The sequence below is a fragment of the Carcharodon carcharias genome (assembly GCF_017639515.1).
Source record: "Carcharodon carcharias isolate sCarCar2 chromosome 29 unlocalized genomic scaffold, sCarCar2.pri SUPER_29_unloc_2, whole genome shotgun sequence".
NCBI classification, from domain to species: Eukaryota; Metazoa; Chordata; class Chondrichthyes; order Lamniformes; family Lamnidae; genus Carcharodon; species Carcharodon carcharias.
The window spans coordinates 4,082,039-4,096,779 of record NW_024470665.1 but is presented as its reverse complement, the minus strand read 5'-3'; the positions used below and the strand labels follow the sequence as shown (position 1 = coordinate 4,096,779).

Here is a 14,741-nt window from a genome sequence, read left to right as displayed (position 1 = left end):
ACACACCCCCCCACCCCCACCACTGCTCTTCCTCCAAATGGTGTCCGTGGGATCTTTCTCACCCTCGCCTGAGGGGTCAGACAGGGGGTCGGGTCACTGCGATTTGCTGTGTGTCAGTAACTGCTGTTTGTCAGTAAACGAGAGACTGTTTGATGAGAATGAGCTGGTGATTTAGCTCCGTGTGGTTTAACCGCAGTTAAAGCAACAGAAAGAAACATGCACCAGGGTTAAACCCACCCCCTAACACCACATCACAACAGGAGGCACCAGCAAGGAAATGAAACTCTCACGACCTTCAAACATCGAGTGACGTCGAGTTTCCAGCACTGGAAACCAGGCCATTCGGCCCATCTCCTCCATGCTGGTGTTCCTGCTCCAGACCAGCCTCCTCCCACACCCCCCCCTCTCCATCTCACCCCATCCCCATATCCTTCTGTTCCTCTCTCTCCCCCTCATGTGTTTATCCAGCTTCCCCCTTAAACACATCGACACTATTCACCTCGACCACTCCCTGTGGGAGTGAGTCCCACATTCTCCCCCACATTCTCTGGGTAAAGAGGTTTCTCCTGAATTCCCCCATTGGGTTTATCAGTGACGATCTCATATCGATGGCCCCCTAGTTCTCGTCCCACTCCGACAAGTGGAAACATCTTCTCTACGTCTACCCCATCGAAACCCTTTCATCATTTTAAAGACCTCGATCAGGTCTCACCCTCAGCCTTCTCTTTTCTAGAGAAAAGAGCCCCAGACTTTCCTGATGGTTATAATCTCTCAGTTCTGGGATAGATTCCTGGAATGACACAGCCCAGGAGGAGGCCATTCAGCCCATCATTGCTGTTCCGGCTCTTTGACAGATCTATCCAATTGGTCCCCTCTCTCTCCCTCCTGCTCTTTCCCCCCACAGACCTGCAAATTTTTCCCCTTCGAGTATTTCTCCAATTCCCCCCCAGCTTTTGAAAGTTCCTATTGAATCTGCTTCCACCGCCCTTTCAGGCAGCGCCTTCCAGATCACAACAACTCGCTGTGTCTAAAAATAATCCTCCTCATCTCCCCCCCTCTGGTCCTCTTCCCCGATTTTCTTCAATCTGTGTTCTTCTGGTTACCGACCCTCCTGTCACTGGAAACACTTTCTCCTCGTTGACTCTGTCCAAACCCCCCTCCTGATGTTGAACGCCCCGATTCAATCTCCCCCTTAACCTTCTCCGCTCCGAGGGAGAACGATCCCAGCTTCTCCCGGTCCCTCCACGCGGACTGAAGTCCCTCAGCCGTGGGAACCGTCCCAGTAAATCTCCCTCCGTACCTCCTCTCCAAGGCCCTGACATCCTTCCCAAAGTGCGAGACGCCCAGAAATGGACACAATATTCCAGCTGCGATCCAACACAGTAATTTACGTAATGTATTTAATGACCTCTTGCTGAAAGGTTGAGATTACCATCAGCTCCTTTGCATCAAAATCAAATATTTTTATCGTTCTGAAGCATTTGAGGGTTCAAGGGAACCCGGGGCATAATAAACGTTTATTATTGCTCAAAAGAGAGACGTGTTGTCGAAGTGTTTCATCTTGGACTCAACAGGACAAACACGAGAATGCCAAATTTCAAACGATTCAAACAATTTATATGACAAGAGGAAAGGCTGCTGATTGGTTGGCAAGTCAACACTGATTGGTTGAGGCATTTCCGTGCAGAAATCAGGGATTTATAGGCGCTCCCCGAGCTCCAGAGTAATTCAAAAAAGGCACAAGGCCTAAACATATTCCTTTTGTTTGCAGAGAACGGGTCCCTGTGTATGAATGTATATGACTTATGGCAGGTATGAATGAGTGATGTTAGGAGCTCAACTGCTTATCTTAAGTTAGTTGTTGGTGTGGCTATTGGTGCACTCAGGATTGCTCGGCAAGTGCTGTCCAATCGCGGAATCACATCTCACAGCAAAGAGGTTTTTGTTTTTGGGCTTTGCGAGTGCGGACCGGTTGGGTACCGGGGTGCATCGCTTTAGCCACGACAGCACTTCAGCCAATCAGAGACGACTCGCCAACCAATCAGCACCCTTTTTTCTCTCCTGCAGCACAGCTTGTTGTGGTGCTTTGAAATTTGGCATTCTTGCATTTGTTGCAATGAGCGTCAGGGCGAGAACCTTCAGCCACATGCCTCCCTTTTCAGCGACCTTCAAGTTCCGAGCTGCCAAGCAAAATACTTGTCCCTGCCTGCAGTTTGGCAGTTGTTGAATTTACTGTCGAGAAGCGGTGGCACGAGATCGGAGGAGAATGAGATACATGCAGACCCTTATTGCGAAGCCAGGACTGAGAACAGAGCCTCCAGTGGCAGTATGATCAGGCAGGGCAATGAACTATTCACTCCCTCCACCACCGAAGCACAGTAGCAGCAGTGTGTGTACCATCTACAAGATGCACTGCAGGAACTCACCAAGGCTCCTTCGACAGCACCTTCCAAACCCACCACCTCTACCATCTGGAAGGACAAGGGCAGCAGACACATGGGGAACACCCCCACCTGGAAGTTCCCCTCCAAGTCACTCACCATCCTGACTTGGAAATATATCGGCCGTTCCTTCACTGTCGCTGGGTCAAAATCCTGGAACTCCCTCCCTAACAGCGCTGTGGGTGTACCTACACCACAGGGACTGCAGCGGCTCAAGAAGGCAGCTCACCCAACACCTACTCAAGGGGCAATTAGGGATGGGCAATAAGTACTAGGCCCAGCCAGCAACGCTCACAACCCAGGCATGATTTTTCAATCTTGTTGCAGGTAATAATTCACATCTCCACACTCAAAGTTTTCATCACAAATATAGAGATCCTTTGTTTCAAACCCCTCCCTATCTCTGTAACCTCCTCCAGCACCTACAACCCTCCCTATCTCTGTAAATTCCTCCAGCCCCTACAACCCTCCCTATCTCTGTAACCTCCTCCAGCCCCTACAACCGTCCTATCTCTATATCCTCCTCCAGCTCGTACAACCCTCCCTATCTCTGTAATCTCCTCCAGCTCGTAAACCGTCCCTATCTCTGTAACCTCCTCCAGCCCCTACAACCCTCCCTATCTCTGTAACCTCCTCCAGCCCCTCCAAACCTCCGAGATCTCTGCGTCCTCCAATTCCGGCCTCTTGACCATCCCCCGATTCCCATCGCTCCACCATTGGCGGCCGTGCCTTCAGCTGTCTGGGGGGGGCCCTGAGCTCTGAAATTCCCTCCCTCAACCTCTCTGCCTCTCTCTCTCTCTAAATCTATGTTTCTGTCTGCCTGTCTCTCTCCCCCTCTCTGTCTCTCTCTTTGTCTCTGTCTGCCTCTTTCTCCATCCGTCTTTCTATCTCTCTCTTTCTTCCTCGCTCTGTCTCTCTCTTTCCGTCTCTCTCTTCCTCTCTCTCTCTCTCTCTCTGTTGCCCTCTCTGTCTCTCTCTGTCTGTTTGTCAGTCTCCCTTCCTCTCTCTCTTTGTCTCTCAGTCTGTCTCACTCTCTGTCTGTCTCTCTCTCTTTTTCACTCTCAGTCTCTGTCCCTCTCAGTCTCTCTCTCTCTGTCTCTCAGTCTCTCTCGCTCTCTATCTCTGTCTCTGTCTCTCAGTCTCTCTGTCTCTGTCTCTCGCTCTCCCTCATTCTCTATCTCTCCATCTCTCTCTGTATCTATCTGGGTGCCTCTTTCTGTTTCTCTGTCTTTCTCATCTCCGTCTGCCTCTGTCTCTCTCGCTCTGTTGCTCTCTCTGTCTCTGCCTCTCTGTCTCTCTCCCTCTCTCTCTCTGTCTCTGTCTCTCAGTCTCCCTCACTCTCTGTTTCTCTCTCTCTCTCTTTTCCTTTAAGACACTCCTTAAAACTAACCATTTTGACCGAGCTTCTGGTCACCTGTCCATAATATCCCTGAGGGTCAGCTTTAATCCTTGTGAGGTTAAGTGTGTGAATGTTTGTAAGTGTGGGAGCCGTTCTATCGCTGATTCTACAATCCTTCCTGATTTGCTTCCCCTAGGTTGTCTCCATGGTGCTCTGGTGGTGATCCAGACGCCCTCGTTCGTCACTCGATTAGAGGGACAGTCAGTCTCGTTGAACTGCGGCTACACAGCTGACGATGAAGATGTCTTTCGAAGCGTGGTCTACTGGACACTAAAGGAGGGCAAAGGCCCCACCGTGATCCACCCCACGCCTCCCCCTCGCTACCAAAACCGGCTGACACTCACCAAACACAGGGGGGGTGGTAACACCACGTTGCTAATCCACCCCCTCCAGCTGACTGACACCAACTTGTATTACTGCTACATCTCCTTCCTGGTGGGGGAACAATCCTTCAACAAGGAAGGGGCAGGGACCAGGATCTTTGTCTACGGTAAGTGTGACACCAGTAGGTTGTAAACCGAAAGAGTCTTTCACCAACTCAGAGCATCCCAAAGCGCCTCACAGCCACTTTGTGGGTTCATTTATTGAGACTAAGCACGTGCAAACATTGATACAAAGGTAGAAATCTTGAAGACATCAGCAGCAGAGCTGTGTGTGTACTCTGCTCAAAAGCAAAAGTGAAACTGAGACTGGATCACGCGCCACACTTCCATTCTGGTGATGTCTTGCTGATATCGCTTAAAGGCATATTACAACATCCCCCTTTCTTTTTAAAGAAACTTCATCCCCCTCCAAAGGAGTATAACTACTTACAATAACTGTCCATATTTATTGACAGTTACATAAGTTTATGGAACTGTTGAATATTTGACTCTCTAAAGCATGGATTTAACCTGCTGGTACACCGAGACCTTGTGATGGTTACCTTGTCTGGAGGTGTCTTTAACTGCTCCCAGTGATCTGTGGGATTGTCACCCTTGGATGTTGTTCCTGATCTCATGTGGGATCTTCTCTTCGATGGAAAAGGAGCGGGAATGGATCTGATTTATCCTCGGTTCCGCCTCACTGCTGTGCCCTTGTGTGTTTGACTCCATAGGTCCTTGGTTCTGAACAAATCCTTGTCACCTCGGCTGGTGGTCATGAACCTTCTGTGGGATCCTGGATGTGAACTTGTCCCAACTGTAAACTTGGCAACTCTGTACCTCCATTTTTATTGTGAACACTTCTTATCTTCTCTTGTAGTTTTAAAAGTTGCCCTCTGGTTTCTGAGAAAGTAGAATGGGTTAGAGTAGCTAAATTGGTTACTACTGGCCCACCAAACATGATCTCTGTCAGCGGTGGAATAATTGCAGTTGTAGGTGTCGATCTCAGATGTAACATTGCAATGTGTGGATCTTGCTTGGCCTGCCTATATTTGAGAATTAGGGATTTCACTGTGTGAATCATTCATTCAGCTAGGCTGTTAGATCTGGGGTAATGAGGAGAAGAAGTAGTGTGATTAATATCCCACTTCTCACACGTACCCTGAAATGGCTTACCAATAAATTACAGATCATTATCTGTAATTTTCTCTCCAGGTTCACCAAATAAACTGAAAATAGTGCTTAGAGTGTGAGCACCAGTTGTGTTTGGCGTGTTGTGCTATTTTTGAATAACGGGATACCTGGTAAAGCTGTCGACGATGACGATGAAGTCAGTGACATGGACATGAAAGGGTTCAGATGTGATTTTGGACTAAGAATGGGCAGGAATTTCCTGTGGAATCAGTGGTTCTTTGTGTTGACTTGGCTCTTCCTCTTGACAAGCCTCGTACTTCTCCACAATGACTTCAAGGTCATTGTTCATACCTGGCCAGGGACTGTATCTCTTGTGAGTCTCCTTGTCTGATCTGTGCCCATGTGTGAGGGATGAAGTTGTTGAAGAATATAGGATCACAAAGGTATGATGCCCTGCCTGCCTTTAAAAATGATTCCCCGGGAGATTCCCATCTTGCCCCAAAAGGCCAAAATAGTCCCAGGTGTTTGTGGACGTGCTGAATTGAATCAGGCCACCCATCAATGGTGCTTCCACAGTCTCTTTAGTGTAGAATCTTTCATAGTTCCCTCTTGTAGCTGCTGGCATTTGTGTTGTGCTAAATGCACCGGATCAATTGACGGACTTGCATTCTCCTGCAGGTGTAATGTTGCAGCTCCCTTGAAACTGTCAATTTTGCTAAGACATTCTGGATCTTTCTTTGCTAGGTTGTGAACTGAGGTGATGGGGTAGTTTCTGAGGTTGACCTGCCATGTGAGGTCTGATTCTATGGATTCTAATCAGTGTGAACTCATGACATGCCAGTGGTCCTGCAATCACTGGGGCTTTAGTCTCCGTGATACAGAACATCTGTGACACCCAGGAGGATTGATTGTACTTGCTCTCCAGGACTATGGATCTTGTACATGGAGTTAGTGAAGTGTTGTACACAGCAGTAGGTTTCCCCATCGACTTCCATGTCCTTGGATACATGGTCTTTTAGGATTCTCAGCTGGGGGGGTGTGTTGGCACAAGGCCCTGTGTCAACCTTTGTCATTAATGAGTGGTTACCAACTTTCTTCGGACAGATGATTCGAAACTTGACAAACACTTTGGACATTGTGATGGTGCCTCTATTTTCCACGGGATTGACGGAGTGTAACATGTTCACCGCTCCTCATCTCACCGTGTACATCATCGCCATTTCCTGGTTTGTCAGTCACCACATGTATACGTTCCTTATGGGATAGCGGATGCTCATTCTTATTGCTTGAAGGTTCCCCGTTGTGTAGGGACTGTTTGGATCAGCGCACGGCTCTTTGTAGCTGCATCAGCCTTTGCTCTAGTGCCCTGCCACTGTCAATGGCCCTTTCTGCCACAAGCCTTGCAGGATTGGTGGAAAGCTGGGCATTTCCTTGGTGCCTGCAGAAGGCCACACCTTCCACACATCTCACTAGGTTTGGATGTTCTAGTGAGTGTGTCAACAATTGATGTTGTACTGAGGACCTGTAAGCTTCGTTGACCTGAGAGGATCACTTCGTATTTATGTCCATCCTTGAGTGGCTCTTCAATGTTATAGGTTTTGGTCTTATCTAGCAGATCTTTCTGGAATGTTTCCATGGGAGTGGATGCGATCACCAACTCAACAACTCTGTTGACACAGACTCTGTGTTTGAAATCACAGTGCGTACCCTTTTCTCTACATCAGCTGATGAAGTGGTCTATGGATTGTGTAGGCTGATGAAATGACATAAACTCTAAGTTGATGAATATGGACTTTAACCTGATTCTGAACCTGTCTTCCAATGTCATCCATATCTACTGGGGATCCTTTCGCTCTTCTGCTGTTAATCCTGACGTGTTCAGCCTGTGTAGACCTTCATTCCCAATTGCGAGGTGAATTTTTATGACTTGTTCGTCTGGTTCAGTCACACCTGAATCAGGAAACCAGAGCTCTGTACGCTGTTTAAACATTCTGAATTCAGATAGTCGGTCAGCTACATCCCAGTTCAAACTGGGGAATTTAGTGGACATTCTGACAATATTCCTTTGACTTTCCTTCTCCTACAGGACCGGGGATGAGTGTCACTTTAGCCCCTTTCGTGCGCTTTTCCGAAGCTCCGCCCACGAAGACGGGTTGTGGCAGGAACACACCATGGAGTAATGGAGTCTTTGTTTTTTATTCAATTTGCTGTTCAGCAATCTCGAAGCTGCCCGTTATAATCACTAACTTCTCTGGCCTGATTTTTATAATGGTTTTTGTGTGTTTGACTCTCCCTCGCTCACTTTCGATCCAGCCCACACCCTGGTCACTCGCCTTCCCTGACTGAGCTAACTCGCTGCTGGTCCTGGCGATACAAGCTATCCCACTCACTGACCTACAGGCCGTGTGCTGTAATCTCATCACGAGGGATCCGTATGCTCCCCAGCTCTTTACTTGAGCTCTTTCCCATCACTGTGTCTTCAAAGGATTCCTGAGCAGTCAGTACACTGCGATTTCAACCCTCTCTGATGCTGTGTCTCTGTTGTGGTCTGACCAAAGCGTCGAGGGTCATCTCATGCCATGTAGCTCGATCTAAGGCTGTTCAACATGTCATACCTGTACTGAATCTCACTGCCAGAATGTTTGGCCACCGCTGATCACCATGTTGTGTTTTTATAATGATACCCAGGCACGAATCACTCATGCCGGGCTGAGTAAGAGCATTGCACGTTCATTCATTTAGACTCGGCACATGAGGACAGACACGCATGGGTAGAGAGCTGGAAGGCACATCAGCAGCCGAGCCGTGTGCGCTGGGCTCTGCTCGAGGTCAAAAGTGGAACTAAAACTGAAGCGCGTGACACACTTCCCTGCGAGTGGCGTCATGCAGCTACCCCCTTAAAGTCTATTTGGGCCATGAGGCAGAGGGTGGGAGAGTTCAGCCATGAGTGTATCGAATTGGGGGGGGGGGGGGAGGAGGTGAGTAGGCACAATGGGCAGAGTGGCCTCTTCCTGATCCTTTCTGATGTCCCTTTCATGGGGTTTGGGTGTCGCGGGGCAAGGCCAGCGCTTGCTGCCCGTCCCTAATTGCCCCTTGAGTGGAGAGGGCATGCTAGCACCATTTCAGGGGGGGGGGGGGGAGCAGTTAAGCGCCACTTTGCTATGGGCCTGGAGTCACGTGTAGACCAGACCAGGTAAGGATGGCAGATTTCCAACCCCCAACCACCTCCCCTCCCCCCCCACCCCCCCCAAAGGGGCATCAGTGAACCAGATGGGGTTTTCTTTACCGCAATTGGTGTCAGGTTCATGGTCACCAGGACAGATAATGGTTTTTAATCCCGGATTTATTAATAGTTGATTAATAGTTAACTTTCGCCCCTTCCTGTTTGCGATACTGCTATATAACCGGAAACTCTTGCGGAAGACAAGCCTTCGCCATCGCCGCTGACCGCTGACCCCTTCTGTTGCTCCCCCCCCCGCAGGGCCTCTGGTCTTAACGCCGCCTCCCAGCTGCCCATGTGATGCCCTCCGGGGTCGATGCCACCTCTGGTGTGAGGCCAGGGTTCCCGGCAGGAACGGAGCCCAGATCGTCTGGCTCAGAGACGGTGTGTCGGTCGGCGGTGGGGGCGTGGGGGGTGGTGGAGGAGCTGGAACAGTCGCTCTCACCCCCGCCAGCGACGGAGTCCACAGATTGTCGAGCCAGCTCCCCCTACCCACCCTCAGCCCGGGCACCACGGTGAACTACACCTGCGCCTTGAAGCACAACTCCGCCGGCATCATCGCCTGGAAGGAACACGTGGTGGTGAGCGGTAAGTGTCCCCCTTCTCTCATTTCCACCACCCCCCCAAACTTCCCCACTCCCTCCCCCCGACCCCAGCCCCCAACTCCGGGTTCGCTCGCTCTGAGTCTTCCGCCCCTCGCCTGAGACTCGTTGGGTTTCACCCGCTCTCCCTCTCCGATCCCTGGGTCACCAGGTCGCTGGTCTCGGTCCAGTCCTGAAACATGACCCCCGGAAACCCAGGAGTCAAAATCCTGGAACTCCCTCCCTAACAGCGCTGTGGGTGTACCTACACCACACGGACATAATCCTGAAACTCCCTCCCTAACAGCACTGTGGGTGTACCTATACCACAGGGACAAAATCCTGGAACTCCCTCCCTAACAGCGCTGTGGATGTACCTACACCACAGGGACAAAATCCTGGAACTCCCTCCCTAACAGCGCTGTGGGTGTACCTACACCACAGGGGACAAAATCCTGGAACTCCCTCCCTAACAGCACTGTGGGTGTACCTATACCACAGGGAAAAAATCCTGGATCTCCCTCCCTAACAGCACTGTGGGTGTACCAACACCACACAGACAAAATCCTGGAACTCCCTCCCTAACAGCACTGTGGGTGTACCTATACCACAGGGACAAAATCCTGGAACTCCCTCCCTAACAGCGCTGTGGGTGTACCTACACCACACGGACAAAATCCTGGAACTCCCTCCCTAACAGCACTGTGGGTGTACCTATACCACAGGGACAAAATCCTGGAACTCCCTCCCTAACAGCGCTGTGGGTGTACCTACACCACACGGACATAATCCTGGAACTCCCTCCCTAACAGCGCCGTGGGTGTACCTACACCACATGGACAAAATCCTGGAACCCCCTCCCTAACAGCGCTGTGGGTGTACCTACACCACAGGGGACAAAATCCTGGAACTCCCTCCCTAACAGCGCTGTGTGTGTACCTACACGACACGGACATAATCCTGGAACTCCCTCCCTAACAGCGCTGTGGGTGTACCTACACCACAGGGACTGCAGCTGCTCAAGAAGGCAGCTCACCCACCACCTTCTCAAGGGGCCTTTAGGGATGGGCAATAAATGCTGGGCCCAGCCACTGAGGCCACATCCTGCAAATAGTATTTTCAAAAAAGGTCAACACTCTAAGTGCCAGTGCTGAGGGAGTGCTGCACTGTCAGATGGTCAGTACTGAGGGAGTGCTGCACAGTCAGAGGGTCAGTACTTAGGAGCGCCGCACTGTCGGACGGTCGGTACTGAGAGAGTGCCGCACTGTTGGAGGGTCAGTAATGAGGGAGTGCTGCACTGTCAGAGGGTCAGTACTGAGGGAGTGCTGCACTGTCAGAGGGTCAGTACTGAGGGAGTGCTGCACTGTCGGAGGGTCAGTGCTGAGAGAGCGCTGCACTGTCGGAGGGTCAGTGCTGAGGGAGTGCTGCACTGTCAGAGGGTCAATACTGAGGGAATGCTGCACTGTCAGAGGGTCTTTACCGAGGGAGTGCTGCACTGTCAGAGGGTCAGTACTGAGGGAGCGCTGCACTGTCGGAGGGTCAGTACTGAGGGAGTGCTGCACTGTCAGAGGGTCTTTACTGAGGGAGTGCTGCACTGTCGGAGGGTCAATACTGAGGGAGTGCTGCACTGTCAGAGGGTCCGTACTGACGGAGCGCGGCACTGTCAGATGGTCAGTACTGAAGAAGTGCTGCACTGTCAGAGGGTCTTTACTGAGGGAGTGCTGCACTGTCAGAGGGTCTTTACTGAGGGAGTGCTGCACTGTCAGAGGGTCGTTACTGAGGGAGTGCTGCACTGTCAGAGGGTCAGTACTGAGGGAGTGCTGCACTGTCAGAGGGTCAGTACTGAGGGATTGCTGCACTGTCTGAGGGTCAGTACTGAGGGAGTGCAGCACTGTCAGAGGATCAGTATTGAAGGAGTGCTGCAGTGTCGGAGGGTCAGTGCTGAAAGATCGAGTATATTTACACATTGTATCCCTGTGTTAACTTTGTAGGTGAGGGTTGCTATGTCTCCCATTCCTCCTGCTTTCCAGAGAGTTCCAGGGGGCAGGAATCTCATTTCAATCACGTTCAGCCATAAGAATCACCTATTGACTCTCTCGTTTCAGAATCCCCCAGACATCCTGTAGTCCTGTACGTTCTGTTGCTGGCAAATTCAGCCATCATTCTCCTGTTGGTGATTGCGTTTGGCCTGAAGAAGCTTTCCCACTGCAGACAGCACTGAGATCGCTGGCGCCTCTCTCTCTCTCTCTCCCGCTCTCTCTCTCCACCAGCTCCGATACGTACCATCCCTGAAGTCCTTGCACGTGCACGGCCGGGTGGGGGTGGGGGTCAGGGAGGGGGTAGTTTGCCGAAATCAGCCCCCTCCACACCTTGCCTCCTTGGATGGGACATGGCCTTCACCCAGCGTTCCCCACCTCAGACCTCAACCTCGTCTCCTCTCATTATCAACAACGGGGCGGGGGGGGGAATCAGTTTTACACTGAGACCCCAGTGTGGCGATAAGCGGGACCCAGCCCCCTCCAAACCCCTTGGCCGATGAAACGAAGCACAGGCTATCGCGTCAAAACGCGGGACTATCCAAAACCCAATGGTGCCTAATGATTAGAGGGGACGTGTCGGTAAATCTGTATTGAACCCCGGGTCAGGCCACTCCACCACCTGTGGCTCTGATCGCCATGCTATGAAAAGGAGTTGGAGACGCTGGGCAGGGAGCAGAGAAGATTTACAATGATGACCCTCGACACGCGTGGGGATACATTTCGGGAAAGGACGGATGGGCTGGGTCTCTTTCCCCTGTAAAAACAAGGGATGATCTGGTGACCTATTCGAGGCCTTTACAATTCTGAAAGCTTTTGATTGAGTGGATTCGGAGAGAATGTTTCCTAACGTACGGAGGTACAAACTAGGCCCTTCTAGCCTGCTCCCCATCCGATAAGATCATGGCTGATCTGAATGTAACCTCAACTCCCCACCCCACCTCCCCATAACCTTTCACCCCCTTGTTAACCATGAATCCATCTCGCTCAGCCTTAAGAACATTCAAAGGCTCGGCTTCCATCGCCTTTTGAGGGAGAGAGTTCCACAGACTCACGACCCCCTGAGAGAAAACATTTCTCCTCATCTCTTCTGAGGAAGACCAGGACTAGGGAGCCATCGACATGAGATCGTCACTGATAAACCCAATGGGGGAATTCAGGAGAAACCTCTTTACCCAGGGAGTGGGGGAGAATGTGGGACTCGCTCCCACAGGGAGTGGTCGAGGTGAATAGGGTCGATGTGTTTAAGGGGGAAGCTGGATAAACACACGAGGGAGAGAAAGGACTAGAAGGATATGGGGATGGGGTGAGATGAAGAAAAGGGTGGGAGGAGGCTGGAGTGGAGCAGCAAGTCTGGCATGGTCTGGTTGGGGCAAATAGTCAAATCGCTGGGCTGAAGGGTCTTTTTTCTGTGCTGTAGGCATCTCTGACTCTAATGGTCTCTTTCTGTACCTTATACCATATGTAATCCAGCGCAAACCTCAACGCTGGAATTTTTAGAATGGAAGTTTGATATAAGCTGACTGAATTTCAAAACCTGACCAAATCTACCAGCATGCTTTGCAAGGCCAGGAGACGTCAAAGTAAAACAAAAACCCGCTTAAAGCCGAAGGCTACAGCCTCACAGGTGAACAAGAACTGGACTGTGATGGAGAACAACGCTTCTGAATCCCACAGCCCCAAAAAGAGAGTTAAACGCCACAGTCAACGACACTTCTTGCCGTGCTCAATGGTTAAATTGATCTGTGTTTGATTGTGTTAGCCTGTTCACTGATCTATGTTCACCGTGCTTAATTGCTTATGCCTGTGGGTAGGGCCGGGGGTTGGGGGGGGGTGCAGAAGTAACTGAACCAGAGAAGGTGCTGAAATCTGGGCTGAGGGTGCTTGTTTAGAAATCCCCTGATTACTGAGATATTTTAAAGTACTGTAAATAAATTTAGTATAAATTTCAAAACCGTGTCACCTCTGCGTTGCTCTAAGATAAATCATATATATATAATATATATTGCAAAATGGTGAGCATATAACACTTGGAAACTATGGTACAATAGAGGCCCTGGATAGAGTGGACGTGGGGAAGATGTCTCCATTAGTCGGAGAGACTAGGAGCCGAGGGCACAGCCTCAGAGTAAAGGGAAGACCTTTTAGAATGGAGATGAGGAGAAACTTCTTTAGCCAGAGAGTGGTGAATCGATGGAATTCATTGCCACAGAAGCCTGTGGAGGCCGGGTCATTGAGTGTATTTAAGAGCGAGATAGATAGGTTCTTGATTGGTAAGGGGGTCAAAGGTTACGGGGAGTAGGCGGGAGAATGGGGTTGAGAAACTTATCAGCCCTGATTGAATGGCGGAGCAGACTCGATGGGCCGAATGGCCTAATTTCTGCTCCTGTGTCTTATGGTCTTATGGTGTCATGGTTTCATTGAATCACAGGATGGTTGCAGGGCACAAGAGGCCATGAGGCTCATCAAGACTGTACCGGCTCTCTGCAAGAGCAACTCCCCTTGTCCCACTCCCTGGCCTCCTCCCCGCAACCCTGCACAATCTTCCTCTCCCGTTAACCATCCCACGCCCTTTTGAATCCCCCGATTGAATCTGCCTCCCCCCAACGCTCGCGGGCGGAACGTTCCAGATCCTAACCACTCGCTGCTTGAAAGAGTTTCTCCTCCTGTCACCGTTGCTTCCTTTACCAATCGTCTTAAACCCGTGTCCCTCTGGTTCACGATCCATCCACCAATGGGAACAGTTTCTCCCGATCGACTCTGTCCCGGACCCCTCATGGTTTTGAACACCTCGATCAAATCTCCTCTCGTGCTTCTCTCCTCCAAGGAGAACAGTCCCAGCTTCTCCGATCTGTCCCCAGAACTGAAGTCCCTCGTCCCTGGACCATTCTCGTGAATCTTTTCCACACTCTCTCTCTCAAGCCTTCACATCCTTCCTAAAGTGCAGAGCCCAGAACTGGACACAATAATCCAGTTGGGTCCAAACCCGTGTTTTATACAGGTTTAACATAACCTCCTTTGCTCTTGTACACTACGCCCCTATTAATAAAGCCCAGGATACTGGATGCCTCATTAACCGCTCTCTCAACCTGTACTGCCACCTTCAATGATTGACGGAAATAAACCCCGAGGTCCCTCTGCTCTTGCACCCCCTTTAGAATTGTGCCCTTTATTTTATATTGTCAGGAAAGTTGACATGTGATCTGATAGAGGCATTTTTGAGATGTAAGTTGCTCATTGTTCATACATTACTAACAGTCTATTTCTACCCTATGTAATATCAGCTGACTCCATCCCTGTCTCACCTCATTTCCAGCTCAAACACTCATCTGGAATTAGAGGGGTGTAGAGATCTCGGAGGGTTGTAAGAGCTGGAGGACGTTACAGAGATAGGAAGGGTTGTAGGGGCTGTAGGAGGTTACAGAGATAGGGAGGGTTGTAGGGGCTAGAGGAGGTTACAGAGATAGGGAGGGTTGTAGGGGCTGGAGGACATTACAGTGATAGGGACGGGTGTAGGGGCTGGAGGATGTTACTCGACGATTCAAACCTGTCCCAACACTATAGACTT

General features: G+C 50.5%; 1 protein-coding gene across 2 annotated transcripts in view; it reads left to right on the top strand.

Moving 5' to 3' along the window:
• LOC121274018 overlaps positions 1-13,030 on the top strand; it is an 18,118-nt gene extending 5,088 nt beyond the window's left edge. Inside the window, exons 3-5 of one of the 2 annotated variants that reach the window (XM_041181151.1) lie at positions 3,977-4,330; positions 8,818-9,144; positions 12,647-13,030. In XM_041181151.1, the coding sequence (XP_041037085.1) occupies positions 3,977-4,330; positions 8,818-9,144; positions 12,647-12,696 (731 nt within the window). In that variant the 3' untranslated portion in view covers positions 12,697-13,030. Of the gene's footprint in view, positions 1-3,976; positions 4,331-8,817; positions 9,145-11,242 lie in introns of both variants that reach the window. The other variant, XM_041181150.1, reaches the window with a different exon arrangement.
• The last annotated feature ends 1,711 nt before the right edge of the window (positions 13,031-14,741 follow it).